Source organism: Artemia franciscana, chromosome 1 (assembly GCF_032884065.1).
Source record: "Artemia franciscana chromosome 1, ASM3288406v1, whole genome shotgun sequence".
Taxonomy (NCBI): Eukaryota; Metazoa; Arthropoda; class Branchiopoda; order Anostraca; family Artemiidae; genus Artemia; species Artemia franciscana.
In genome coordinates this window covers 12915351-12943088 of record NC_088863.1, presented here as the reverse complement: position 1 = coordinate 12943088, position 27738 = coordinate 12915351, and the positions used below count along the sequence as shown (strand labels likewise).

Genomic DNA, 27738 nt, shown 5'->3' with positions numbered 1-27738 from the left:
CCCTCCCCAAATTTAAAGCCCTCTTTTTATCTTTAAGTTGCCCCTTTTCATACTCTGCATCAAGCTGTAACACTGAAACGCCAATCTTTACATGCTCGTTTGCCCTCTTGAAAGTGTCTATCCCCTTAAGTGTCACAGGATATTGCCCCTTCAAACAGGCACAATCTATTTTAGGAAAATCTGCCCCTTCTTATCCCCACTAACTGCCAAATTGTCCAAATATCTCTTAGAAATGCCATTTTCTTTCCAAGGTTTACATCCTGCGACAACGAAAGCATATTTGAAGCACTCTAAGTCCGTATTGAAACGGAAGTGTTGCACACCTCTACACGCCCTCAAATCCGCATTATATTTTATCAATTCATTCCCCGCTCTCTTAAAACAAATTCTTTTTTAATTTAGTTACATTCAAATTTATATTTTCAATAAACAAAGCCACCGAACCAATCCCGTTTTCATTCTTTGTCCACTTTATCAAAAATACTACTAACCCAGTCCAAAAAACGCCCTCAAAATTGTGTATGTCCGGATGAAGAGTCAGTATTTCCGTTTTAAGGTACACCTTAACCGATTATAGATTTAAAAAAATATTATTTGTGCAATAATTGCTTTTACACTATCCTGCCCTTCCGTTTAGTGAATCTGTCACATAGGATCTGTCATGTCGAGTCTTGCCTAGATAGGAGTTTACTATTGCAATTGTATTCATATAAATGCTACTACTTGAGAGAATTTTAAAGAAATCTCTAAACTCAGCCGTAAAAACACAAATATTGCGCAAGGCAGTGTTTGACTGATAAAACTAGCAGGTATTTCAGGTGCAACCTGGGAGGATTGACAATCGTTATCCCCTTGAAACACTTATTATTTTAAGTTGTAAATAAGAATATTAAGCTGAGAAGATATATTGTTATTATTGTTAATCGCAGGACTATGGTCCTCAAATCCCCTTCTTAGAGACAGGGACATGGCCTCCTTTCAACAATAAAATTCTATTAATCGCTAAAAGAATGTATTATCTTCATTAAGGTGAAAACCTATTTCTTTTATGGCCCATATGGTCCTCAAACCCCCCTCAAAACTATCAAGAGGTAATCTGGTATTCTCCGTATATTAAGCTGAAAAAAAACTATGTTTTTTGTATGGGGCAATACCATCAATGTTCTAACAGAGTGACAAATTTTTCCCGCATAAAAATTTAGTTTTTTACGCTAAGACACTGAACTTTACGAAAAAAGTATATGATTTGCGCTTACACTAGGATTGACACCTCTCTCTTGGCTGGACGGTAGAGAGAGCCCTGCAACATCTTCGTAATGAGGTTTTGGGAGCTTGAAAAGAACCAAGATCTTCACCATGCATGGGGGTTGAAGGGGCAGCTCTTATGCCCTGGTGATTTCATCATTAATTAACTGATCAAATCCATCATTGGTGGCATGAAAATAATTAAAAATCGTTATTACCCTAAAAAACTTTGGATTTTAAGCTTTAAAAAAGAATATTAAGCAAAAAATGAATATATGTTATTATTCTAAACAGGTACATTATTAATTATCTAAGGATGTTGCTCCTCAAGTGTCCTTCTTAGAGGTGGGGATATGGCCCCCTTTCAACAGTAAAACACTACTTATCGCAAAAAGGATGCATCAGTGTCTTTATTTTAGTGACCCAACCGAAACATCGACGTAAGGCTCTCTCAATGTTTCACTATCTCAGCCTCTTAGCCCATGTATAATCTTTCAACTGCCAAAACATTAAGCTTTACGAAAAATATTAATGCTTTTACTTACGCTAGGGCAGGCAGCTCCATTTTGGTAGGATGGTGCAGGTGTTGGAGTGGCCGCATTCTCCCCACTTTGCTTGGGAGCCGAAAGGGCCGTCTTTAGACTATGTAGAGCCGTGTTTCTTGCCTCCTCGTCACACACCCTTTCCCTTTTTTGAACAGGGGAAAATTTATTAGAATTTTCAGTATATAGAAATAAGATTTTAGTTTTTCATGAAGTAAAAAACTGTTAAAAATCCATCATATTTTGATCATTTAAGAAAGTTTAAAATTAGTTTTCATAAAAAGGGTGTAAATGGTTAGATTATGTCTTATTTTTCATCCACTTCAACCTCAAACGGGCCCACACATAGGAAGAATACCGAAATTATACGACACTATGAGGCAAACATGATGTGTAGGCAAAGATGTGTAACCCTTTACTCTAAGTGGGAATTAGTCTTTAATAGGAATTAAAGACGCCTTCTCCTCAACCCCAGTAAGGCAGATATGCCAAAAATGAGATATTTGAAGAACAAATTTGAATTAACAAGTATTGCAGACCTTAAGTATTTTGTTTGCCTTTATATTCGTTTTTTACTCTTTCTATAACATAGTAAAGGAAAAACTAACTATTTTTCACGCGTATTTTGCACTTGAGCTACGAAAGTTTTATGCAGCACTGTTCTTGAGGTACAAAAATTTATACATCAGCGTTAAAATGTGGTAAGCAAAACCTTCTGAAACGACAATATATTTCTAGTTTCCCTTGTTTAATCATAGCACACCTTTTCAAATTCGACTTTAAAAAGCCATGTATAACTGAAAAATATGGCTTAAAAGTGACTGCATAGCCTTTATGCAGGGGAGCAGGGGTTGCATATCCTGTATGTAGAGGAGGAGGGGCCTTACACAATAATTAATTATTATAATCAAAATCTTCCTAGTTTTACCTATTTTTATTTGCTATAAGAAATCAGCATTCCTTGCATTTAAAGCATAGGTAAGTTACATCTTCCAGAGTATTTAACGTATAGATTTAACTAAAAAACCATCTAATTTTGCAGCTGAAAGCAGGTGTTAAAAGTGACCCTTTTGTTAAATGAATAACTCTCGATATGTCACCCCTCCCTGAATAGACACCAACTAGTTAAATTAGGTCTATTCGCATTTTTTAATGTGATATTAGCAATCATAACCAGCTTCACCCCTCTCAAAAATCAAAGATTTAGTGTAAATGTAACATACTTTTTACATAGTCTTATGCAAAGATTTAACTTGTTAAAAACCTTTGAAAATCGTCAATTTTGCAGACGAATGCGGTTGTTAAAAGTAACCCTTTTCGACCAATTATTTAACCCTTTGCCAAATGATTCCTGCTTATGGTATTTAAAGCGTAACCTGAATAGGGGACAGATGGTGATTAAGGATGAACGTGGATAGTTGAGGGATAAAAATTTATTTGTGTTTAACCCGTCTGCCAGGTTAGTGAAAGGTGCATTGAAATAACAGACACAGTAAAATCTGTTTGACCTGATAAAAATTAGAAAATGTATCACTGAGAGAACAATGTAATAGCAGGGGGGGGCAGGTTTTTACTTGGTAATGAAATATAGAAAACTATACTAGCTCAACTTTGATTATGCGTGAATCAGTTTTTTGTGGGGGGGATAGAGGGGATCCTTAACGTACGTTGAAGCCTATCTGTTAGTATCTTTGGGACATATCCATGTTTTTAAATCTTTAGTGTATAAGTTCAACATCTAATATAGGACTGATGAAAATGTTTGTTCGATACCCGGTTTTATGCTCCCTGAGAACAAAGAAAATTACCTGTTCCGGCTAGAAGAATAACAGGAATCTTTTGTTCCTAGAAAATCAATAGACGTCTAGACTGTATAACGCTTCTCTCCTCGTTCATGGTAATACCGGAAAAATCCTTTGTTTGCCAAGAGCAAAGGCTCTATGTGTGAAGCAAGAAAATATTGTGCTGTGATCGATCTGGAGCATATCCCTACTGGGAAGGGCCCCTGAAGGTTTTTCCCGACACCCCTTGGTTTTTAAACAACCAAAGAAAAAACATTTCCTATTATGTAACAAACGTCCTGCGTCTTTTAGAAAACAAACATTACCTATTACGTAATAAACACCTGTATCATGAAGAAAATTAAAAGACCTGCGTCTTAAAGGAATCACCATTAAACCTCTTCATGATCGTTAATCATTAAGGAGGAAAAGAGGCTCTATGTGTCGTGAAATAGATTGAACCCTCATGTTATAAGATCATGAACTTTCTATGACCCATAGCCATGGTTTTATTTATTTAGTTAAATATAAAAAAAAAACTATTTTTTTCAACTGAAGGTAAGGAGCAACATTAAAACTTAAAACGAACCGAAATTATTACGTATATGAGGGGGTTCCATCGTCAGTTCCCATCGTCAATACCTCGCTATTTACGTTAAAACTTGAATTTTGTTCTAATTCTTTCAGAATGACCCCTGAATCAAAAAAGCCGTTTAATAAGAATAAATAGCTCTTTTGAAAGTGGTAAGAAAACTTTAGCACAAGGTATTAACGGCTTTAGCAACAAGGTATGAGCGAGGTATTAACGGGGGGATTCAACCCCCTCATATGCGTAATAATTTCTGTTAGTTTTAAGTTTTAATGTTGCTCCTTACTTTCCGTGGAAAAAAACCTGTGTTTTATTCAATTTCAGATCATTTTTTAATAATTCTAGGAAATCCGGCACCCCCTTCACAGGAAAATTCTCTTGCCCCGTTAGAAGGTCCTCCCTAGAAAGATCTTCCCAAGTAATCCCTTCCCCCCTACCCTACAAGAAGAAATTCCCCTGAAAACATCCGTATACTTCCCAATAACCAATACTATATGTAAAAAATGGGTATAAGCTTATAACTTACAACCCTTCCCACAAGGATTGTGGGGGATTAAGTCATCCTCAAAGAAATAGTTATTAAATTTTTAGGGTATCCTGAGCAAAATAGCTATTTCAAAATTTTATCAGGTGATTTTGGGAAAAAATGAGCGTGGGAGGGGTTCTAGTTGCCTTCCAGTTTTGAGTCACTTAAAAGAAGCGCTATAACTTTTAATTCCCGTTCAAATGAGCCCTCTCACAATATTCTAGGACCACTGGTTCAATATGATCACGCCTGGTAAAAAAAAAGAAAGATAACCTGCTACCGTGATCCGTGATCTTTCTTCTGACAAGAAATGCAAAATTACACATTTTTGCATATATGAACTTGAAACCTCTACAGTACGGTTCTCTGATACGCTTTATCTGATGGTGTGATTTTCATAGAGTTTTATGACTTTTATGGAGTATTTCCCTCTTTTTTCGAAAATAAGGCAAATTTTGTAAGGCTCATAGCTTTTGATGGGTAAGGCTATACTTGATGAAACTTGTATATTTTAAATCAGCATAAAAATTTTGATGGATCTTTTGGTATAATAATTCTGTTTTTTAGAGTTTCGGTCACTGTCGAGCTGGGTGGCTCCTTACTTACAGTTTGTTACCACGAACTCTTTGAAAACCTTGCCAAGAATCTGTCCTGATATGATCAAATCGTTGCAGAAAGCTATAAAGTTTTTCAAGTACGGATGCGGATGAATCTCCGCTCGGATTGCTAAATCTGGAAGGATTTCCGCAATGTTTAAATGCACTATGAGCGGAAGAAGTATTGTGTTTTGTTTTTGGAACTTGGCAAGTGAAAACCACTCCTGGCTGATTTTAGTGTCAGTTCAGATCAATGTTGCCACCGCAAACTTCTAAAACCTGTGAAAAAATTACCAACAATGGTTTTTTTTACCATTTTAACCATTATCATTTAATGGTTTTTTAACCATTACCAACAATGGTTACCAACAAAAAATTACCAAGCTATGTCCAATGCGATAAGCAGAATTTTTGTTCGGGGGAGGTTTATAAAACAACTTTAAAAGTAAAACAATATGTTTTATATGTATTTTTATGAAGTTCCTATAAGTTCTAAAAACATTTGCGGTTGTCAAACCCCCAACCCCCGCCTGCCACTGGGTACGACCTTGCCTATGACCACTTTAAGAGCCTACTACTTATCAAAATTTTACTTTTGATAAATAACATTCAACCAAATGATTGGAAATATTTGGAATAAGCTTAATAACTCAATGCTTTGAAGTATTATAACCGTTATAAAAATTTCTTACTTTAGAATTTTGGTTGGAGTGGCAAGGAGTGGCTGACCCACTCCTTGCAATTGAATTGTTATTATGAAATGTTTGATTTTGCAATATATTACACTAGCTATTACTGACAATCAGAAGGATTTCTTCATATATTACGAACTAACTTCCCAAATCTCTGTTTGATACGTTAAGCTCTAAGTTATTGTGGTATCAATGTAGAATTAGGTTTAACGAGGAGGAAATACTATACATTACTGAAAACAACTTGACTGAAAACAACTACTTATTTACATCATTCCTAAAAGCGCTTCACTTTATTTTGCCTCCTGCCCATTCCCCAAAACATACAAAAATATAACCCAAGTAACATACATTTTCAATGCATTTTGCCATGCGTCACACGTTTTTCAACTTAATACTCATAAACTGAATCAACGTTAACGAAACAAAGAAACGAAAAAAAGCATGGGGAACCTACAATTTTGGCTATATACTGCTACTTAAACTTAACTTTTTAGCATGCTGACCAATGACTGCATTGCACAGGTACTGATCACCTGATTCAATGCCATAATCCGTGAGTTCAATGTATGGTTGGGGGCAAATCATCCGATGCCTCCCGTGTTTTTCCTCCAGATTTCTCCAGGTACCCATTTAAAGCTGGGTCGTCTCTGCCTGAGCTTACAGAGTCGTGCCATTTACCCCCGTTCCAAACCAAATAATCAGCGACACCAGGAGTCAAACCTGCTACCCCATATACTGCTACCCCAACTCTCAAAATGTGGAAGTTATATCAACTCACAAAAACATAGGAGGGGATAAAAAAAACTGTTTTTTAATAATCTCTACCGGAGGCAAATTTGCCATTTTTAAATATTTTCAATGAATATTTTAAAATATTTTTTCAGTAAAATACCCCCTTCAAAAAAAAGCTTTTTGTTAGTCTAACATGACAAAGGATCTAGCTGGGATATTCCCCTCCCCATATTATCTCATTGATACCTGCATATTGCCTTTGTTGGAAACAAAAGCTTACTCATTTGGCCTCAGAGCGAGAATATACAAACAAAATTACCGTCTCCTAAATAGCAATTCATTATACATATCACAATATTATATTTTTTTTTAAAACTACGTTTTTTAAACAACGTTTACCTATGTTATAACGAAAACCTATGGGTTGTGTACTTTTCAAAGCATATATTTCCCTAACTTTAGTAAATTCCTTCTTCCTAGTTAATGTACGACCGAACAAAAGTCAAAATTCTGCTAGATCTTTTCATTTTCTCAGTCTAGCAAATTAAAATTCGGCCAATGAAAATATGGTTCGTGTCTGAAAATAAAGAATACAGAATTCATACATTTTGTCGTAACTGAAGATGCTTTGAATTTTTAATTGAACCCCGTCCCATTAAACATTCATTTACAAATGACTTTTGTTCATTTACCCATTGTCAGGTAAATGAATACCAGGTAATTCAGGTAAATGAAAATCAGGTAATTTCAACTAAGCCGGCAACAGTTTTGTCCTCATAAGGAAATATGCTGCTATCAAGCAATTTTTTGATCTTTTATTGTCTCCTTTTGGTACTGTATTATCTACTGTTACTTTTTATTTAAAATGCAAGATTGGACAAATGCCAAAAGTCTCCTTTTCAGGCTCTAATTTGCCACCCGAGGTGAAAAATTATCATTTAAGCACTAAAATTTCTGTGTCAGCAGCCATTGAGCTGTAGCTAAGAAATTAGTGACTCTACCGTTTCACTGCAAAAACCTATGAAAATGTGAGGATACGAAAACTTTTGAAAACTCACAGGAAACCTGTGAGGGTTATTTACTATTTTTATTTACTTATTTACTTTGTAGAGCTTATTCACTGTTCAATGAATTGGGGAAGGAATAAGGATCTGGAAATTACACATAATTGTTCTTCAACAAATTAACCATTCAAAAGTGTAAGAGAAAACCGAACTAATTTATTGTTCAACAAGTTGAAAATTAACATCGGGTTTGTAAATCCAATGTTTTTATTTCTCAACAATTTGGAAATCCAATAACATTTAGAGAATATTACTTATGCCCTAAAAATTAAATTCCAACGATTTTCAGCTGCTGAAATTTCATTCTTTTTATTAATAAACATTAGAAATAATTTTTGTTGAATCTCACAGAACTTTTCAATCACAAGTATATGCCTTTATGTTTGCTACTTTTATCTGCTAGACTACGGTAAGTTCTCTTTAAGTGAGTATTGCTAAGCTCATTAGTTTAGACGAAGTCCCTTCGTTTTGTCACCATGATCAGTAAGACCGAAATCCGTGCAACAAAAGAAAAATTATGATGCTTTCTATAAAGGAAAAAGAGTAATTATATTTGAGTTAATAGTACTTTGTTTTGTCTGAATTAATAAATTATAAAGCACCCTTATTCTTATTAACTCAGACGGGGCTGAGATTTCCTAAATTACCAAGTAGTGGTCAATCCAACTGGCACAGTTGGATTGACCAACTGGCACCTATTTTGGCACATGCAGCTTGAGATGACAACGTCAAAAAAGCCATTACTAATGAAATATTCCACATAACTCTATTATGCACATCCCTGTTCAGCAACGCCGTGCCAATTAGTTCTATCAAATACCCTTTTCATCACAATCACCGGGGCTTCACAATCATCAACAAGGGCTAAACAAATTTCATACATATCGTTTGCATTGTTTTTGGGAATCAACCGATTGTTAGTGTTTGAATTTCCAAGAACATAATTTTTTTAAACTTGGTTTTCAAAATTTTCAAATTAGGTTTCAAAATAAAAAAATTTAGTTTAAAAAAACAATCAAAATTTTTTAGTTTCGCTAATTTAATTTCAAGGTTCAGTGTGGCAACACTTACTAAAATATGATACTACCCTTTCAACATCACGATTTTGTAAAAACCGAAAGGAAATTTTAGAAAGTCGTGGTCTTCCGGGAAACATAGAACTAAGACGGGCAACAAACATTTTTATTTTGATAATTTCGATGCTTAAAAAAGATAAAGATTAAGGGCTTGGATCCATATGCAGTTTGTACGAGAATTATAGGAAACAAATTTAAACCCACAAATATGTGAATGAAAAATGGCTTTGAATTACTGATCTTGCCGAATCTGACAAGTCTTTTTCTTAATCATTGTAATCTTTAGTAAAAAATTTTGTATCTTGAATTGGCGATGCAATTTTATATTCCAGCTTGGACTTGATTTTTCAGGGTATGGATGTAATAGTCTTCCCTGAATATGGAATAACGACATTGCAAGTTCCTTCGAACCGGACTCGAGCTAAAGAATTTTTACAAAGAATCCCAAATATTGATTTGAACCACGTGCCTTGTGACAGTCTCCCACAAGAAACTATTGATGAGGTAACTTTGCTTATTTTAAAATTTTGAAGGAATTAGTTTTTCGTAACAAGATAATGATTTTTTTGCAAATTTGTGGTGTTGTTTTAGACTTTCGTCAAGAAAATTTTAGCATATAGTCCTTCTTTTTCGCTCTTCCATTCAAAAATTGAGGACCAAGTCCTCCCTTCCCAAAAAAAAGTACTTGAAAGTTAAAATTTTATCTCTCTGCTCGTTCCAAAGACATACTTGACATGTTTGATTCCGTTATAAATTCAACAATCCTTAACACAAACAACAGGTAAAACAATAACCAAAGTTCTTAAGAAGTGAAAATTGATCAAAACTCAAATCTTTCGATCCTATATCCGAGGAGCCTCCTCAGCAAAACTTATAAAAATAAATAAAAGTGACTCACAGTAAAATGCAACCTTTAAAACTAAAACTAAAAATTCTTTAAAACAATCCCAGAATTATTACTTCAACAAAGTTCAACCAGGACTGATATATAAAGTGAAGCAAAACAATGTGATCATTCAAGGAAAATTAAATAAATAAGAAACAAGAATAATATATTTTGCAAAAATATTTTTAAAATGTTTTCGCGAAAATACTTTTGAAAGTTCTTTTTTTCTTTTTGCCTTAATATTTATTAAGGCAAAAAAATATTTATTAATATTATATTATTATATTTATTAATTAATATTATATTTATTAATATTTATTAACTGAATAATCTATCGACTAATATGTTGCAAAATTGTAATCTCCTTAATTCATCACTCTCAAGAACAAATTAAATATAAAAAAAAGAGGTTTTTTTCTAACTGAAAGTAAGGCTTGACATTAAAACTTCAAACAAACAGAAATTATTCCGTATATAAAAGGGGCTGCCCCTCCTCAACGCCCCCTCTTTACGCTAAACATTCTTATTGTTTTAAAAGGTAGTTTTGTGAGGAAGAGTCAAACTTTAGCGTAAAGAGCGGGGTGTTGAGGAGGGGACAGCCCCTTTCATATACAGAATAATTTCTGTTCGTTTTTAAGTTTTAATATCGCTCCTTACCTTGATTTTTAAAAAAAACTTACTTTTTAACCTAAGTTTGATATTTTTTCTAGTTATTTTAGAATGACTCCTGAATCATAAAGGCTGTTTAATTAGAATAATAACCTCTTTTAAAAGTTACAAAAAAAACTTTAGCGTAAGAGCGAGATACTGAGGAGAGGCAAACCCCCTCATATGCGTGATATTTTCTGTTCGTTTTAAGTTGTAATGTAGTTTCTTATTTTCAGTTGAAAAAACTTCTTTCTTCGTTTGATTGCTGATTGTTTTTTTTAAATAATGTTGGGAAATCCAGCTCCCCCTCTATGGAAAATTCCCTTTTCCCATGAGAAATTTCTCCATGGAAAGATTCTCTCACTTAACTAAAATTAGCGATATTTGCGGAACTATTTTTGTAATTCATAGTAACAGAACGGCCAAAGAGGTCAAAACCATTTTATGAAAATTAAAGTCACAAGTTGAGCAATTCTCAAATGACTGAAATGAATGAATGAATGAATGAAAGAAAAGATCCTTAACCCCCTAATATAAGGAATAATTTATTTTCGTTTTAAGTTTTAATGTTGTTCCTTACTATCAGTTGGAAAAAAAAAATTTCTTTTTATTTAATAGCAACTACAAGCCGAAGACATACAGTATATTTGGTTTAATATCACATAAAAATCATAGTTATGAAACTGTTTAAGATAAGATTAAATGCTAAGATTAGCCGAAAAATAGCCCAAACACTTATTTTTTATATCGGCCATTGTTTAACAAAATTTAAATTTTAGCATAAAGAGCAAGATATTGAAGGAGGATCGAACTCCCTTGTATACGCAATATGATGGGATTTGCCACCTCGTCAATACCTCACTCTTTACCCTAAAGTTTGAATTTTGTTCCAATTCTTTAAGAATGGCCCCCGAATCACAAAAGCGTTTAATTAGAATAAATAGCTCTTTTGAAATTATTATAATTACATTTTAATTTGAAAATTTAAAATTTCCACATCTTTGCATAGATTTTTACATATTTTGCAGACTCCCCCCCCCCCGTCCAAAAAAGGTCTGCGTACTTCCCAATAACAATTTCTGTATGTAAACAATGGGCAAACTTTGTAACTTAAAAAACTTTCCTTCGAGACTGTGGGGGATCATGATATCTCCAAAGGCACAGTTATTCGGCCTAACAACTACGCTGAACCAAATGGCTATCTCAAAATAATGATCGGATGATTTTGCGAAAAATTAGTGGGGGAGGGGGCCTAGATGCCCTTTAATTTTTGGTCACTTAAAAAGGGCGCTAGAACTTTTAATTTCCGTTTGAATTAGCCTCTTCCAGTATTATAGCACCACTGGGTCGATACGATCATTCCTGGGGATAAAACAAAAAACATAAAAAAAAAACGCATCCTTTTTTTTCTGGCAAAAAATACAAAATTTCACGTTTTGCAGATATGAGCTTAAAACATCTTAAGTAGGGGTCTCTGATACAAGTGAAACTGATGGTGTGATTTTTATTATGATTTTATGAATTTTAGGGGGTAACTTTTGATGGACAAGACTAAACTTAATGAAATATTTATATATTTGAAATCAGCATAAAAATCCAATTCTTTTGATATATCTATCTATAGTTTGATATACAATACAATCCTCTTGATATACCTTATTTATAGTTTGTTACCCCGAACTGTTTGATAAGAATTATCAAGATCATGCTATTAATGCTATTTCTACCCTTCTATCCTTCCTATTCAACCCTTTTTGATCGCCAACCTCAAAGGTCCTTTAATAACAGGCTCATTGGTCTAGACTGCTGGTTTTGTAACATAGTTTATCAAATTGTTTCTAATTGAATTTGCGTACAAACATTGATCAAATACCCCCCCCCTCCTCGAAGTCCCTGTTTAAAGACATATTATTATTTAACTTGAGTTTAATGTCTCCTGCTTCACGGACAACCTGTTTTATACAGTACCTAAGTCAATTCTAATGACGTAGGATTTTTCAGAAAGTATTCAGAGGTTGGGGTTATCAAAAACATGTCTGCTCAGAGGAGAATCAAAAGAACTGTTATCACCGTTAGAGTTTACGGCCTTCGCTGCGTCATCTTTGTGTTGTTCTTTTTTTCTAAGTTTTGGCGGGTTCTGCGGACATTATAACTACGCTAGCACATGGTATTTGATGGACTCCTCTTTGGTGAGAAATTCCTATTGCAAGCAATTCTTTTAGCGAGTATCTGCTACGACAAGAAACTCCTTCGGCGAGTTACTCCTTTGGCGCCTAACTACTTTGGCAAGTAACTCTATGCCAATTTTAGGAAATAATGAGTCTGCCAAACTCTGGTAAAAATATAACTCCAGGCCCACCTCTTTCACCTTCACCCCTTGTGTTCTCCTCGTCCAAAAAACTTGCTGACCACAGTTTCAAGTATATATATATATATATATATATATATATATATATATATATATATATATATATATATATATATATATATATATATATATATAATATATATATATATATATATATATATAATATATATATATATATATAAGCTGAACAAAACTTTTTAGGATCCATTGAAATATCAAACATAAAAATATTTGAAGTTAGTACAACCATTTTTTTACAATAATAATGAAAACTTTTTCAGAAAATTTTCTCAGGCAAAAGACACATCTTGCTTTTCTATTTTGCGAGGCCAACTTTTTCTTCTTTTTCTTCGATTTAGGTAGTATACAGGCTCAGCTGCCTAGCAAAAAGGGCTGCATCTTATTTGGTAGCAAACTTTGGAGAAATTCAATCTTGTACAGCCCAAGAAAGGGGTTGCCCGTATGATGGATCATTTCATTACAATGTGAATGTTGTTTTTAACAGAGATGGTAAACTGATAGCAAAGTAAGTCCATGGATGTAACATAATATGTATTTTTCCAACCCAATACCCTCCAGTTGCTGTTGAAACACATACGTACATCTGCGTATTGTCTTTAACCTTAAGAATTGTCCTTCAAGGCCAATGTGACGCTTTCTTCCACCAGTAGTTTTTTCCTTCAGCCAAGAAAAGTTTTGTGCTGCTGGGTTAGCCCTGGGCAGCTTTTTTACAATCTCAAGTCTAAATTATAGTGACGAATCAAAATGAAAAGGTGTTGATGTTCCTGTCCTGTGCTATAGTCTGAAGACGTTCTTCATTTGTTTGTTTTGTTGAATATTTTCGTAAGCTATCACATAATTCTGTAAGCGTTTGTTAAAAAGAGATGCCAAGTTATCAAACTTTTATTTTACCAATTGCTGCTAAATCAAATTTTGACAAATTTGAAACCAGAAATGAAATTGTTTTATTTTTGTGGTATTTTAATCCAGTAAGAAGAACAAAAATTTTCAGTCAGAATAGTTGCTAGTAATACACTTTTTATTCCTTTTCTAAGGTCATAATAGCTAATATCGGATTTTTATAATCCATCCATTAAAGAAAAAATTGCTTCACCATATCCAAAAATTCTCTCTCTCTCTCTCTCTCTCTCTCTCTCTCTCTCTCTCTCTCTCTCTCTCTCTCTTTCTCTCTCTCTCTCTCTCTCTCTCTCTTTCTCCCCTAAAACTGACTTTCCATCTCACATAAGCATAACATCTATAAATCTCATAACATCTATAATTTCACAAGCACATAACAAATATCATATAACAAATCACATAACAAATCACAAATAGCACATAACAAATCACATAAGCGTATCTATAAATTTCACAAGCTCACTTACGATTATTTTTGGTAGGACGACAGTTGTCCAATACGAATGTCGTCCAACAAGAAAAGCTTGTTGAACGACAGATACAGCAAAAAAACTCTCAGGTTATATTCTTTTGTGACGAGCAGAAAAAAAATAGCTTATTCGCTTTACCAAATATATACTCACAAATTTAGCCCTCCGAAAAAAAGTATTTTCATAGTCTCAACTCTATTCCTCCCCTTTTTTCCCGGCGTTTAATAACAACACGAAGTATGTTTACCAAATTGGGTGTGAAGTTTTTCTCTTGAATTTTCTATTGCTGCTGATAATTGCATAGCATAAACCCTGTTAAAATTATGGTTTTGAAAATCATCTACTAGTTTGACCAAACATAGCCAAAAAAGAGTTTAAACACTTACTACAGTGTGTTGAGCAATCAGACTAGTAGATTTCATCAGGCTAGTTGAAATCCGAAGATTGAAGCCGGAGGTCTTCCCCATGGACAGTCGATAGGGGATATGAAGGAAGAAAATATTTGATATTGGTAATTTTTCGTTTTCTGGTCAAAGCTTGAGTCTCCGATGGTTAAACACCTCTATTAGTATGTTGAATAATAAGGCTCACCTAAGACATAGAATAAACTATTGGCGCTGCAGATAGTGTAGCTTCGATTGAAAGAATCAATAATTTAAAATAGAAAATGAATACCAGCAGAGGTAGCAGTTCCAGTCGTTGTATTGATAAACTGAATAATTATATTGTATAATTAATATTGAATTTATATTTAAATTATATTGAATTTAAATTATATTGTATATTGAATTGTATATTATATATTAGTATATTGAAATATTAAAACATTTAAAATAGAAAAGAAATACTCCTAGAGGTAGCAGTTCTAGTTGCTGTAATGGTATACTGAAAAATTATATTGTATATTGAATATTGAATTTATATTTAAATTATATTGAATTTAAATTATATTGTATGCTGAATTGTATATCATATATTAGCATATTGAAATATTAAAAAATTTAAAATAGAAAAGAAATACTAGAAGAGGTAGCATTTCCAGTCTTTGCACTGGTATACTGAAAAATTATATTGAATATTGAATTTATATTTCAATTACATTGAATTTAAATTATATTGTATATTGAATTTTATATCATATATTAGTATATTGAAATATTAAAGATTTAAAATAGAAAAAAAATACTAGTAGAGGTAGCAGTTCCAGTCGTTGTACTGGTATACTGAAAAATTATATTGCATATTGAATATTGAATTTATATTTTAAATTAACTTGAATTTAAATTATATTGTATATAGATTTGTATATCATATATTAGTATATTTAAATATTAAAGAATTTAAAATAGAAAAGAAATACTAGCAGAGGTAGCAGTTCCAGTCGTTGTAATGGTATATTGAAAAATTATATTGTATATTGAATATTGAAATAGTATTTAAATTATACTGAATTTAAATTGTATTGTATATTGAATTGTTTATCATATGTTAGTATATTGAAATATTAAAAAAATTAATATAGAAAAGAAATACTACTAGAGGTGGCAGTTCCAGTCGTTGTAATGGTATACTGAAAAATTATATTGTATATTGAATATTGAATTTATATTTAAATTATATTGAATTTAAATTATATTGAATTATATATCATATATTAGTATATTGAAATATTATAAAATTTTAAATAGAAAAGAAATACTACTAGAGGTAGTAGTTCCAGTCGTGTAATGGCATACTGAAAAATCATATTGTGTATTGAATATTAAATTTATATTTAAATTGTATTGAATTTAAATTGTATTGTATATTGAAATGTGTAATATATATTAGTATATTGAAATATTAAAAAATCTAAAATAGAAGACAAATACCAGCAGAGGTAGCAGTTTCAGTTGTTGTAATGGTATACTGAAAAATTATATTGCATATTGAATATTGAATTTATATTTAAATTATATTGAATTTTGATTATATTGTATATTGATTTGTATATCATATATTACTATATTGACATTTTAAAAAACTTAAAAAAGAAAAAAAAATATTACAAGAGGTAGCAGTTCTAGTCGTTGTAATGGTATATTGTAGCATCAAAAGCAAAGTATTAAAGCAAACTGCCCGGAATACAAAGGTAATTTTACTTCTCCGGCATGATAAGAAAAACCAAATCTGACTAAAAAGATATGCACTTTCAAAAATGCAGGAAAATGTCAAATGAATGATTTGGTGTCTTAAACAAGAAATATTAATTTGTGTAGTTGTTGGGAAAGACACTAATGCGTGTACACATTTTTAATTGGTCGATCAATTAAAGAAATTTATTTTTAGATATAGAAAAACAAATCTTTTTGGTGAGCTGGCAATGGACAAACCAAACGAAGCAGATTATACTGTATTTACAACGGATTTTGGTGTTTCATTTGGTGTAGCTATATGCTTTGACATGATATATAGAACTCCTTTAATTGAGTTATATGAAAAATTCAACATAACAAATTTTATTATATCAACAGCTTGGGTTGACGAACTACCGTTCCTAACAGGTAATCTTTTACAATTAGATATATTTCTAGGGATAATTGTATCTCAGATGTGATCAATTTCCAACCACAAATGTGTCTACTTCAGACTAAAGAGCATGGACAACTTTAAAGAGTGGCAACTGGCGACAGAAGAAGAACTCGAGCCATCTAGCGTCTGGCCACAATTGATATTTTTCAGTGTATTAAAAGAATAATTAACTTAATTTGTGCAGTTGGTAAAATTAGTGTATTAATAAGTGTCTTCTCTCAGCTCCTGACAGGAAAACGATTACAAAGTTTGAAAAATGCCAATTGTTTCCAAATGCTAGATGGCATTGATGTTTTTTGCCGATATTTACTTATAATTTCCATTCTTGTTATATTTTACCTTTCTTTTGTACCTTATCTCGCCTTTCTTTACCTCTTACCTGCTTCTTTACTTTAACTTTCTATAAGTTACTCTTTGCTTCCGACCGTAGCTAGAATTAGTTTTACAGCAGTATTGGTAGAAATGATGAAATTGGATTTCGCATAATGGTATGACTTTCTACGGTTTAGTTGAATATAGGTAATAATTATTTTAGTATTTTTAAACTTTTAAGTAATTTAGTTCGTTAATTAATTTGTTTTATTAAGAGGTGAATTAAGAGGTGAAACATGACAGATAATAGCTTCAAGCTTTTGTCCACATGTGCAATTTATAAACGTAGCAAATTAGTAGGCCTATATAGAATAATGAAAATATTCAACTATGGAAGAATTCTAGTGTTTCAAGGAATAATAAGTATTACGGTGTACCCATAGAAAGAACGTAACTCAGACATATATATAAAAAAAATCACAGCTGAGAAAAATTTTCGTTGATAATCTTTATCCACTGGTCGCATTTTCAAAGACCTTTGAGATTCTTACGGCCATTAAATGGCAGCTTTGCCGACTTTACTTTGATTTGGCAGATTCTACAGAATTTTTCCCGGTTTTGCTAGAGTTTTTGTGATCTGTCGAAAAACTTTATATACAATCATTAAAGTCAGCGTTAAAGTCCATATATATCTGCACTCTCAATGTTATAATAGATTCCAAAGCTAACGGGTTATGACTCTGAAATGTCAATTCGGCCCTTTGGAAATTTTTTGAAATAAATGCAAAAAAGAAAGAGGAATCACTTCGTTCATTTTTTGTGGGTAGTGGTCGTTTACAGGTGAAAAAAAAGAAAAAGAGGTTCGGAGACTAGAGTAATTTTTTTCTTCTTTAACATTATATGTCCAAAGCTTCCTCTTTAATTCTTAAGATTATAGAATTCATTAACAGATTTTTCCAAGCTGTCAGGATTGATGCAAAGTATAGAAAAGTTATTTCATATGATTTCGAGTAGAAACAAGCGTTTGCACTTGTCTTGGTTACGTTTGATGTAGCTCAAATGCTCCAACTTTTGTTTTCCGTGGATCTAGAAATTAAACAAAGTGAGAGAATTATACAAATTTACCAAAAGATATAAAGTTAGAATGTACTGCATTGAATATTTCTACACTACTTATGAGGCGGGGAGGGAGGGGGGCTTGAATTCTGGTTTTTGGATCAGGGGACAATTCAAGATTTTTCTTGAAAAAATTCTTCACATAGTGATATCCTGGCTTAAAATTGAATTATTATGTACTGGTCGGATGCCGTATGAAATACTGAAATTTTTATTCCTTTTTTACTTCGTATTTCCTTTACTAAGGAAATACGAAGTATTTCCTTTTTTCCTGTTTTATTTATTTCCTTATTTCCTTTTTTACAGCACCTCAAATCCAATCAGGGTTGGCACAAGGGTTGAATGCAACCTTTTTTACTTCGTATTTCCTTTACTAAGGAACTACGAAGTATTTCCTTTTTTCCTTTTTTTTATTTCCTTATTTCCTTTTTTACAGCACCTCAAATCCAATCAGGGTTGGCACAAGGGTTGAATGCAACCTTTTTTACTTCGTATTTCCTTTACTAAGGAAATACGAAGTATTTCCTGTTTTGCTTTTTTTTTTTATTTCCTTATTTCCTTTTTTACACCACCTCAAATCCAATCATGGTTGGCACAAGGGTTGAATGCAACCTTTTTTACTTCGTATTTCCTTTACTAAGGAAATACAAAGTATTTCCTTTTTGCCTTTTTTTTATTTCCTTATTTCCTTTTTTACAGCACCTCAAATCCAATCAGGGTTGGCACAAGGGTTGAATGCAACCTTCCTTGTATCTGGTTACCACCAGCCCAGTGGTGGTCAGCTTGGCTCTGGAATTTTTCAAGGAATGAAGGATCACCAATACACTTTCAGCATAACCTCAAAAACCAGGATTATAATAGATGAAATTAGTGAAGTGATATTGAGTAGAGACAAAACTTCAACAAAAAATATGTCATTCCTACAAGGAGAACACTATATCCTTTCTGAAAATCTTCTCTACTACAATCATACTGATATTGATCAGACATCAAACATTACAAACATCTGCCATAATAGCACATGCTGCTCTGTTATCTACACACTAAACCCAACTAAAAAAACTCACTATAAGTTAGTCGCTTATAATGGTGTGAGGTATGTTGGTGGAGGACAGTATGCCATCTATATTGAAACTTGTGGTGTTCTTGCTTGTAAAGATGAGCTTATATCTTCGTGTGGTCAAAGAGATGCTGATACTACTACATTTGAAAGCCTGGAGCTTCGAGGAAATTTTCAGCTAAAGTATCCACTTCCATCTGTTATTGATGGTAACTTGCAGCTTTTTGAGCCAAACAGCTATGGTTTCTCAAATTTTGATAGTTTTTTTACGCTAAAAAGTAATCATGCACTTGATGAACTGCTTACTTTTTCTCTTTACGGCTTTTCCTATGATTTATATTGAAATAAAGAAAGTTTTATGGAAATACGACATAAAATTGTGTGCTTTTTATCTCAATGAATTTTTATATTTCTGCAAGGGCTGTCTATTTCTTTTGTTTGCTATGCAAAACAGAAACAACATAAAATTGTAATAACAGCCATAAGTTTGTAATATTTGTCAATATTTATTTTAATATTGATATTTGTAAATATATGTTTGTAAATATACATCATTTTAATATTTTATTCTAATTATATTATATTATTTTATCTATATTATATATTATTAATAATTATATATTATATTATTGTGTAATTTTAATTAATTAAAAAATTTCATTAATTAATTTTAATTAAAATTAAATTTTATTTAAAATAATATTAATTTTATATAATATTAATATATTATTTTAATTATTTTAATATTTGTAAATATATAAGTGAATATGTAAATATAATATTTGTAATATTTGTAAATATTTGTAAATATTTGTAAAAATTTGTAAAGCCATAAAGTTGTAATAACAGCCATAAAATTTACATTGAAAAGATGAGGACAAGATATTTATTCTATTTTATAATGCTCCGAACGCATTATAGCACAGACTCGCCTTAGACCACCACCTTTGCACATGGCTTTCCTACACCTCTCTTTACTTAGAGGCTCTCTGTTTGCTGTCTCCAATTAAATTTCAAATTATTTTAATATTGTCTGACAATACCTTCACACCTAATTTAAGGATGTTCTTCTCTCGTTTAGAGCTACCAGGTAAAAATGTCAAAAGATAAAGTATTTGGGGGTCTATTATTTTCATCTTTGGAACATTTTATATTTATTTTAAAGGCTTTTCTATTAAATAATAGTACTGGTTAATCGCACCAAATTTTATATACAGCTTCTTGGTTAATACACATTCACTCAAAAGAGTGTACAAATTATTCTCAAATGCTCTTCTGAAAAACAAAAATCAGAAAAAAAATCAGAAAAAAATAAGAAAAAGAAATCATGTCCATGAAATTTTGGAGCAACCAGATCGAGAAATAGCGCTCAAAAACTGTGGTAAAAAGATTTTTTTAAAATACGACATTGAACTTTGCCGTCCAAGCCAATGGTAGTGATCTCCATTTCATGACCCTCCAGCTAGGAGATGAGATGGAGGTAAAGAGGCCAGTCTTCCTATGCTTTGACCCACCTTTCTTCATTACCTTCCCTAGATTTCTCCATGTCCCCGTTTAGGTCTAGGCCGACTCTGAAACCCATTTTGGCTGAGCTTAAAAACTTTGACATTTGTGTTAATAATGTTACTGTGACAAAAAGTTTGTGGCATTAATTTGGTATCTAGCATCCAAATTTGAGTTTTGAAGTTTGCCTTTCTTAAACTTAAAATTATATTAAGTTCAACTTATCTTAAAACAATCCAAGGGAAGGCTTGTCTTCCTTGATAATTCCCATTCCCTGCCCCCAAACTCCCCACTAATCATGCTTTTTCTTTTCCTGCTATTCTCTGGAGTCAAAACGATGAGCGTGTAAAGATGCATAGAGAGTCTAGATTATTAATCAGACTACTACTGACAAAATTTTAACACCCACAACACCTGCGCATACACCACCTTCAGCCAACTATGCTCAATACTTTTCTCTCTTCCCCCAATTGTGTGCTTATTTTTAATAAGTTTTAGTTAACTCTTTACATCAAACATTACTTGGCAATAAACTGTAAGTAAGAACAGTGGTGTGAGCAAGGAGCAATCTGAAACTTGAAACTCACAATCGAAATTGGAAGAAGTAATCGAAACTTGCAGTAACCTGAATTAACTTTTTGTGTTGATTCTGGATATGACAAACTTCATTAAAGTTAATGTTACCCATCAAAAGCTACCATCCTGAGAAAATTTGCCTGATTTTCAAAAAAGGGGGGAAAATTCCAAAAAAGTCAAGGGATTTTAATGAAACTCGTACTCACGTTTCTTATAATTAAAAAATGAGCAAAAAATTCGATCATACGAAAACAATATTGTAAGAACTTGCAATTAAATTTTCTCTTCAGTGAAAACTTGTCCCTGCATACTTCATTGAATTGGTGAAGAATATAAATAGATACAAAAGAATTGAACTAGGCAATCCTAAAATAAAGAATTCAAGCAAAGAATCTTTTCGAAAAAATTTAGCCAGATATACCAACAAGGGTGGTCATATCTGTAGGCAGACTATTTGACATCCAAAGTTGTAAATATTAATTGTTTAGAAAAACAGGAGAAAAAACTTTTAATTTTAGCGACCAGAAAAATTTCAGCGACCAGAAAAAACTTAGATTTAGGACCGGATCATACTCATTGGACGTTTTGATGCCACTCCCCATGCCAGATTATGAATCGCCACACAATCGTGAAAGGATTTTCTATAAGAGGACAACTGCGACAGGACGGATCATCCGGATTTGTAAACAACAGCCTCTCTAAGGTGGTGGAGAAGAGTATGCAAACATTTTGGAGTGGAGGGGTGCGCAAAAAAAATTTAGAATATAAATCTAAGTCTTCTTCTTAATAATTTCCAAGCCTAGTCTCTTACCCCACGTATTATGTCATCTCCAAGAAAATAGCCATTAGACTTTCCAAATATCCTAAATCAAACGGTTATCTCAAAAGTTTAATCATATGTGCTTGGGAAAAAGGGGGCGTGGTAAGGGGTCCAGTGGCCCTTCAATTATTTTGAGCTTTTAAAAAGAGCACTAAAGGTTTTGAATCCAGCTCGAATGAACCCTCTCCCAATCTTTTAGGACCGATGGTTCGCTACCATTATCCCTGGGGGAAAAAATTAAATAAACACACATCTGTGGTCTTTCTTCTGGCAAATAATGCAAAATTTTGTATTTTTGTACATAGGAGCTTGGAAACTTAACAGTGTGATTCTCTGATATACCGAATCTGAATGTGTGGTTTTCATTAAGATCACATGAGTTTTTGGGACAATTCGAATGATGTATACGTTGTCATCAAAATTCCATTTTTGATGACAACATCCGACATTTTTGATGACAACCTCCATTTTTGATTACCGCGGTTTACTCAACTTGCCGACTCTGCCAGTGTGTCAAGCTCGCCACCACGGTTTGCTCGTAAAGTGCTACAATTAGCAACAATTTTAACAATGATTTATATGATTTTATGAGCAGTATTGAAGTCCATAAAATTTATTTCAATTTGTAATTTTATAGAATTTAACTTAAAAATAGAATAAAAACTTTTAGCGCTGATTTATGAAGATTTTACAAAAGAATCACAGGATTTGGGATACTTACAAACAAGGTTGTCACCACGGTCAGCTCCTAAGGTGCTACGATTTTTGTCGGGATAGCTTATTAGAAATAGAATAGAATAGAATAGAATAGAATAGAATAGAATAGAATAGAATAGAATAGAATAGAATAGAATAGAATAGAATAGAATAGAATAGAATAGAATAGAATAGAATAGAATAAAATAGAATAGAATAGAATAGAATAGAATAGAATAGAATAGAATAGAATAGAATAGAATAGAATAGAATAGAATAGAATAGAATATATTTATTCACTACAATAGCCGGAGCTAGCATTAGCATGTCATGACAAAAATAATTTATACCTTCAAAAACCCTCACAGCAAAATTTAAACAAACATTATGTTAATCAAACACATATTAATCAAACATTAAATATTAGTCGCGTCAATATTATTAAAATGACGGGTAAAATATGGAACAAATGATTTACGATATCTCTCAGTACTATAGGCTGAGCAAGTCAGTAACTGTGGTCAATTCTTTTTTATTTGTCGGAGTCGAGTAACTGGTCCTTCAGTTGGGGGGCTCTCAAAGTTGGGTAGTAGACGACAATGAGCTGGGGAATTCAAACAATGTAGTCTAAATCTATATGTTAAGCCATGTCTACGACTATCAAGTGAGTCCAAATTGAGTTGTTTCAGTGCATCCTCGTAAGTCTAGTAGTTCTGTCCAAGTATAATTTTTATAGCTTTTTTTGTATTGTCTCAAGTATATCTGTTTGATCTTTTGTCAATCCCAGATGCCAAGCAGGGCATGCATACTCAAGAGAAGGTCTAACATAGCTGCAGTATACAGACTTTAAAACCTCAGTTGGTGTACCGAATCTTTTTAGGTTGGAAAATGAATGTAAAAGCGAGGCGCCTTTTTTAGTCAGATAGTCAACGTGCGAATTCCATCTTAAATCATCGTCCAAAATAATCCCAAGTATTTTAACAGTTTTCTTTGTTGGCAGTAAGGAATTATAAGAAGAGTGGTTGTTACCCTTTAGGAAGGAAAACGTCATATAAAAGCTCTTAGTTTCACTGATAGTCAGTTTTACCTTTCCTAATTCAGCTTTTAAATCATGATAGATTTTGATCAAGTCAGACTGTTCAGTAGTCGGAGGGCTTAGTCACAGTGATAAAACAGTTAAATCATCAGCAAATTTAAAACGCTCACGAATTGTTGTTAAAATACGATTAAAAACAATAAGAAAAGAAAGCGGGCCTAATTTAGTCCCTTGTGGCAAACCACAAAAAATATTTACAAATTCAGATGGCTCATGATCAGGAAGTTGGACACAGTGAGATCTTTCAAAAAGAAAACTAGCGAGCATTCGTACAACAAATGGACGGGCACCCATAGCCTTTGCTTCTTCCACAACTACATTATGATCAAGACTATCAAAAGCCTTAACTATGTCTGCAAATGATGCATCAACATAGGCCCTATTATTTTCTAAGTGCTTAAGGATAGTATCCAACAATACAACCAAATAATTAACAGTACTATGCCCAGATCTAAATCCAAATTGTTGGGGATTAATATTATCATTTATGTCCTCAAATAAACAATCAAAAATAAAACTTTCAAATACTTTTGAGAGAGCTGGAGTTTTCGAAATCGGCCTCATCTCGGTTATATCTTTAGGTACCTTGCATTTGGGGATTGGCGTTACATACGCCTGTTTAAAAATACATGGAAAAACACCATCAATAAAACACTGGTTTAAAATTGCCGTTAAAGGAGTAGATAAATGATCAGCACACTCAATAATCAATTTATAAATAGTCTGGAGCGTTATGTATCTACGATGTACGAATGCAAAGTCGGGAAGAAAGTGAATTATAAAAAAGAAGTAATACAACCGTATTTCTGTTAATATGTCATTGCTATAAATAGCATATAAATTGGTTAATCATATGACTATACAATAGTGTGACCCAAAGTCCCTGTAAATTTTATCCGTGTTTTACAGACAATATCCAAAAACGTCAACGCATCCCTTGCCATGTACATTTTAATAATCCATCCCATTTTTATACCCTCCCTTTGCCCAACCTTTTTAGCAAATACATAATCGGCAGTGGTGCATTGACGATGGTGAAGTGAATCATAAAACGCTTCGATGGGTGGTAATTTTTCCTCACGTAGCCTCGAAATGGAGTTGTAGTACTCATTTGGGTGTATGTTCATACACGCTAGTAAATCATCTGTAAGTGCTGTTTTGGAGAGATAAGAATTAAAATCGTTGCTTTTCTCTACTTGAATGAGTTGACTTAAAGATTGTGGGGAAAACTACAGGAATCTTAAAAGGGGATTTATACAAGTACGTATTATTCTGTTCATTTCAATTATTGTTCATTTGAATTCTAAGAGCAGCAGCGTCTCAGATTATTTGGGTATAATATTATGAGAAAAAGACCCATCTACCCATGTGCCATCTACAACTTCATCTTTTTGCAAACTTGCCTTCGCTGGTAACATGAATTTCAAATCGTATTGCTGTCTAGCATTTATATTACAAGTTAAATGTGCCAACCCCCGAAAGTTACTCCCTCACGACGAAAATTGGATTAATTAAGTAACCATGGTCGGGGACTGCTATATCTCCACAATCATCAACAAATTTTTCTTGTACACCCAGCACATTTTCAGTTCCCAACTCGTCTTCTCGTGATAGAGTCATTGGATAATTTATATTGCGCAGCCATGGAATTGAATTATTAGCTGTTTTACTTATTAGCTGCTTTAGGAAACTCTGCCCTCTCCCCACCCCCATTATCCGCTAAATCATTTAAATGTGTCTTAATGGCCTCATTCTTTGAGGATGTATAGCCTTCTACGAGGACCGCTCACTTGAAGCACTTTAAGCCCGTATTGAAACTACAGTGATGTACACCTATACAATCCTTTGAACCTGCATTGTATTTGCCCCCTTCCCCTTCCAGCCTCTTAAAACAAATTCTGTTTTAAATTTCGTTACATCTACATCTATAAATAAAACTATTGACCTGCTCCCATTTCCATATTCATTTTTGAAAGGGTTTGCCGAGATGCATTTGCTTTACGGGTCACACTATTGATATGGGTAGTAAAGGTGCAATCACGCAAGAAAATGACGCCTAGTATTTTCACCCCACTCACAACAGGGAAAGGAATATCAGGGGGGAAGAAGTCTCTCTTTCAGTTTAAGTACTTTTGACTTAACAGAGCTAATAGTCAATTTCGTATCTGAGCACAGTGAACTTAGTAGATCGAAAGTAATTTCTGGGAATTGTTTGGTGGGAACATTTCCATGAAGAAGATAGGGGAGTAAGAGTGACAAATCGTCAACAAATTTTTATTTGTCGGTATGTTCTGCCATCAAGTAGTTGATGATGGGAGGAAACGTTATTCATCAGACCCAGGTGCGTATAATAACACCTTGAGGTGCAAGCAGCTTCAGGTTTACCCCTTAGGGACGATTGTAAAAGCAGTAAGGGGATGCTGCTCTCAGGAGTATGGTGTTGGTTGCCAGGCATTCTTACCTTTACGCTATTTTCACGAAGGAGGATGTATCTATGTTGCTTCATACAATCATTCTATAAACATTACTCTTTTATATATTACTCTCGCTGTAAGGTCCTACATGGTTTAGCAGCTAGGATAGCTCGATTTATCTCAGTAGGCCCAGGTTTGAATCCTAGTATAGAATTTTTTTAAGATTTAAGGATCTCTGTAAACAGATAGCAGATTTTACCACAAGGGAATAAAATTCTTCTCGTTGCGTGTCAGAATATTCATAGCATACTGGATATAGTATGTAATTAAATTAAAAAAACTAGTTTTTTTAACTGAAAGTAAAGAGCGACATTGAAACTTAAAACGAACAGAAATTAATCCGTATATGAAATGGGTTGTCCCCTCCTCAACGCCTCGCTCTTTACGCTAAAGCTTTTAATTGTTTCAAAAAGTAGAATTGTGGCAAAGAGTCAAACTTTAGCGTAAAGAGCGAGGGAATGTGGAGGGGACAACCCACTTCATATACGGAGTAATTTCTGTTCGTTTTAACTTTTAATGTCGCTCCTTACTTTCAGTTAAAAAAAACTAGTTTTTTTTATTTAATTTCTGGACGTTTTTGAATTAATGCATGTTTGATTTTGGCTCTCCGCACATAAACTATTGAAATGAAATTTGTATATTAATTGTTTTTTGGCTAAATGGCTTTCTCTTAGTTTTGATCAGACGATTTTGAGAAATAAGGGGTGGGGAGGGAGGCCTAGCTGCCCTCCAATTTTTCGGTTACTTAAAAAGGCTACTAGAACTTTTAATTTTTAACGAACGTTTTTATTAGTAAAAAATATGCGTAACTTAAGAATTAACTTACATAACAAACTTTTATATTCTTATATTTTTACTAGCTGTTGGGGTGGCGCTCCGCGCAACCCCAACAGCCCCCCCGCGTGCGTAAGTCGTTACGCGCCATATTAGTTACGCGCCATTGTAGTTGTGCCCCTATGTCCCACCTGTGAATATATATGTATATATATATATATATATATATATATATATATATATATATATATATATATATATATATATATATATATATATATATATATATATATATATATATATATATATATATATATATGTGTGTGTGTGTTTTTAACTACGTAAAACTTGCGAATATACAACATTCTTTGCTGTTGTCTGTGCATATAAATATATTGTCAGGCTTACCGACTCTTGAAGATGCAACATATAATGGTTCATGGGAAAACAATCCGTATTCAGATCTATACATCATGATTCTAATGATTACCCTTGAGCTTTGTTGATGGTGATTGCTAATCGACCATTCCCTGTGTCGCCGTCGTCATTTATATATCCTCCTGTGCCCCCCGGCGTCCCCTTTGTAGTTGTGTCCCTGTGTCCC

General features: G+C 33.1%; 1 protein-coding gene across 1 annotated transcript in view; it reads left to right on the top strand.

Annotated features, from left to right (window-relative positions):
* The window catches only part of LOC136025869 (biotinidase-like), a 36093-nt gene extending 16521 nt beyond the window's left edge, over positions 1 to 19572 (top strand). Inside the window, exons 3-6 of the mRNA XM_065701910.1 lie at positions 9198 to 9350; positions 13108 to 13274; positions 16465 to 16679; positions 18835 to 19572. Coding sequence (XP_065557982.1) covers positions 9198 to 9350; positions 13108 to 13274; positions 16465 to 16679; positions 18835 to 19538 — 1239 coding nt within the window. The 3' untranslated portion in view covers positions 19539 to 19572. The remainder of the gene's footprint in view (positions 1 to 9197; positions 9351 to 13107; positions 13275 to 16464; positions 16680 to 18834) is intronic.
* The last annotated feature ends 8166 nt before the right edge of the window (positions 19573 to 27738 follow it).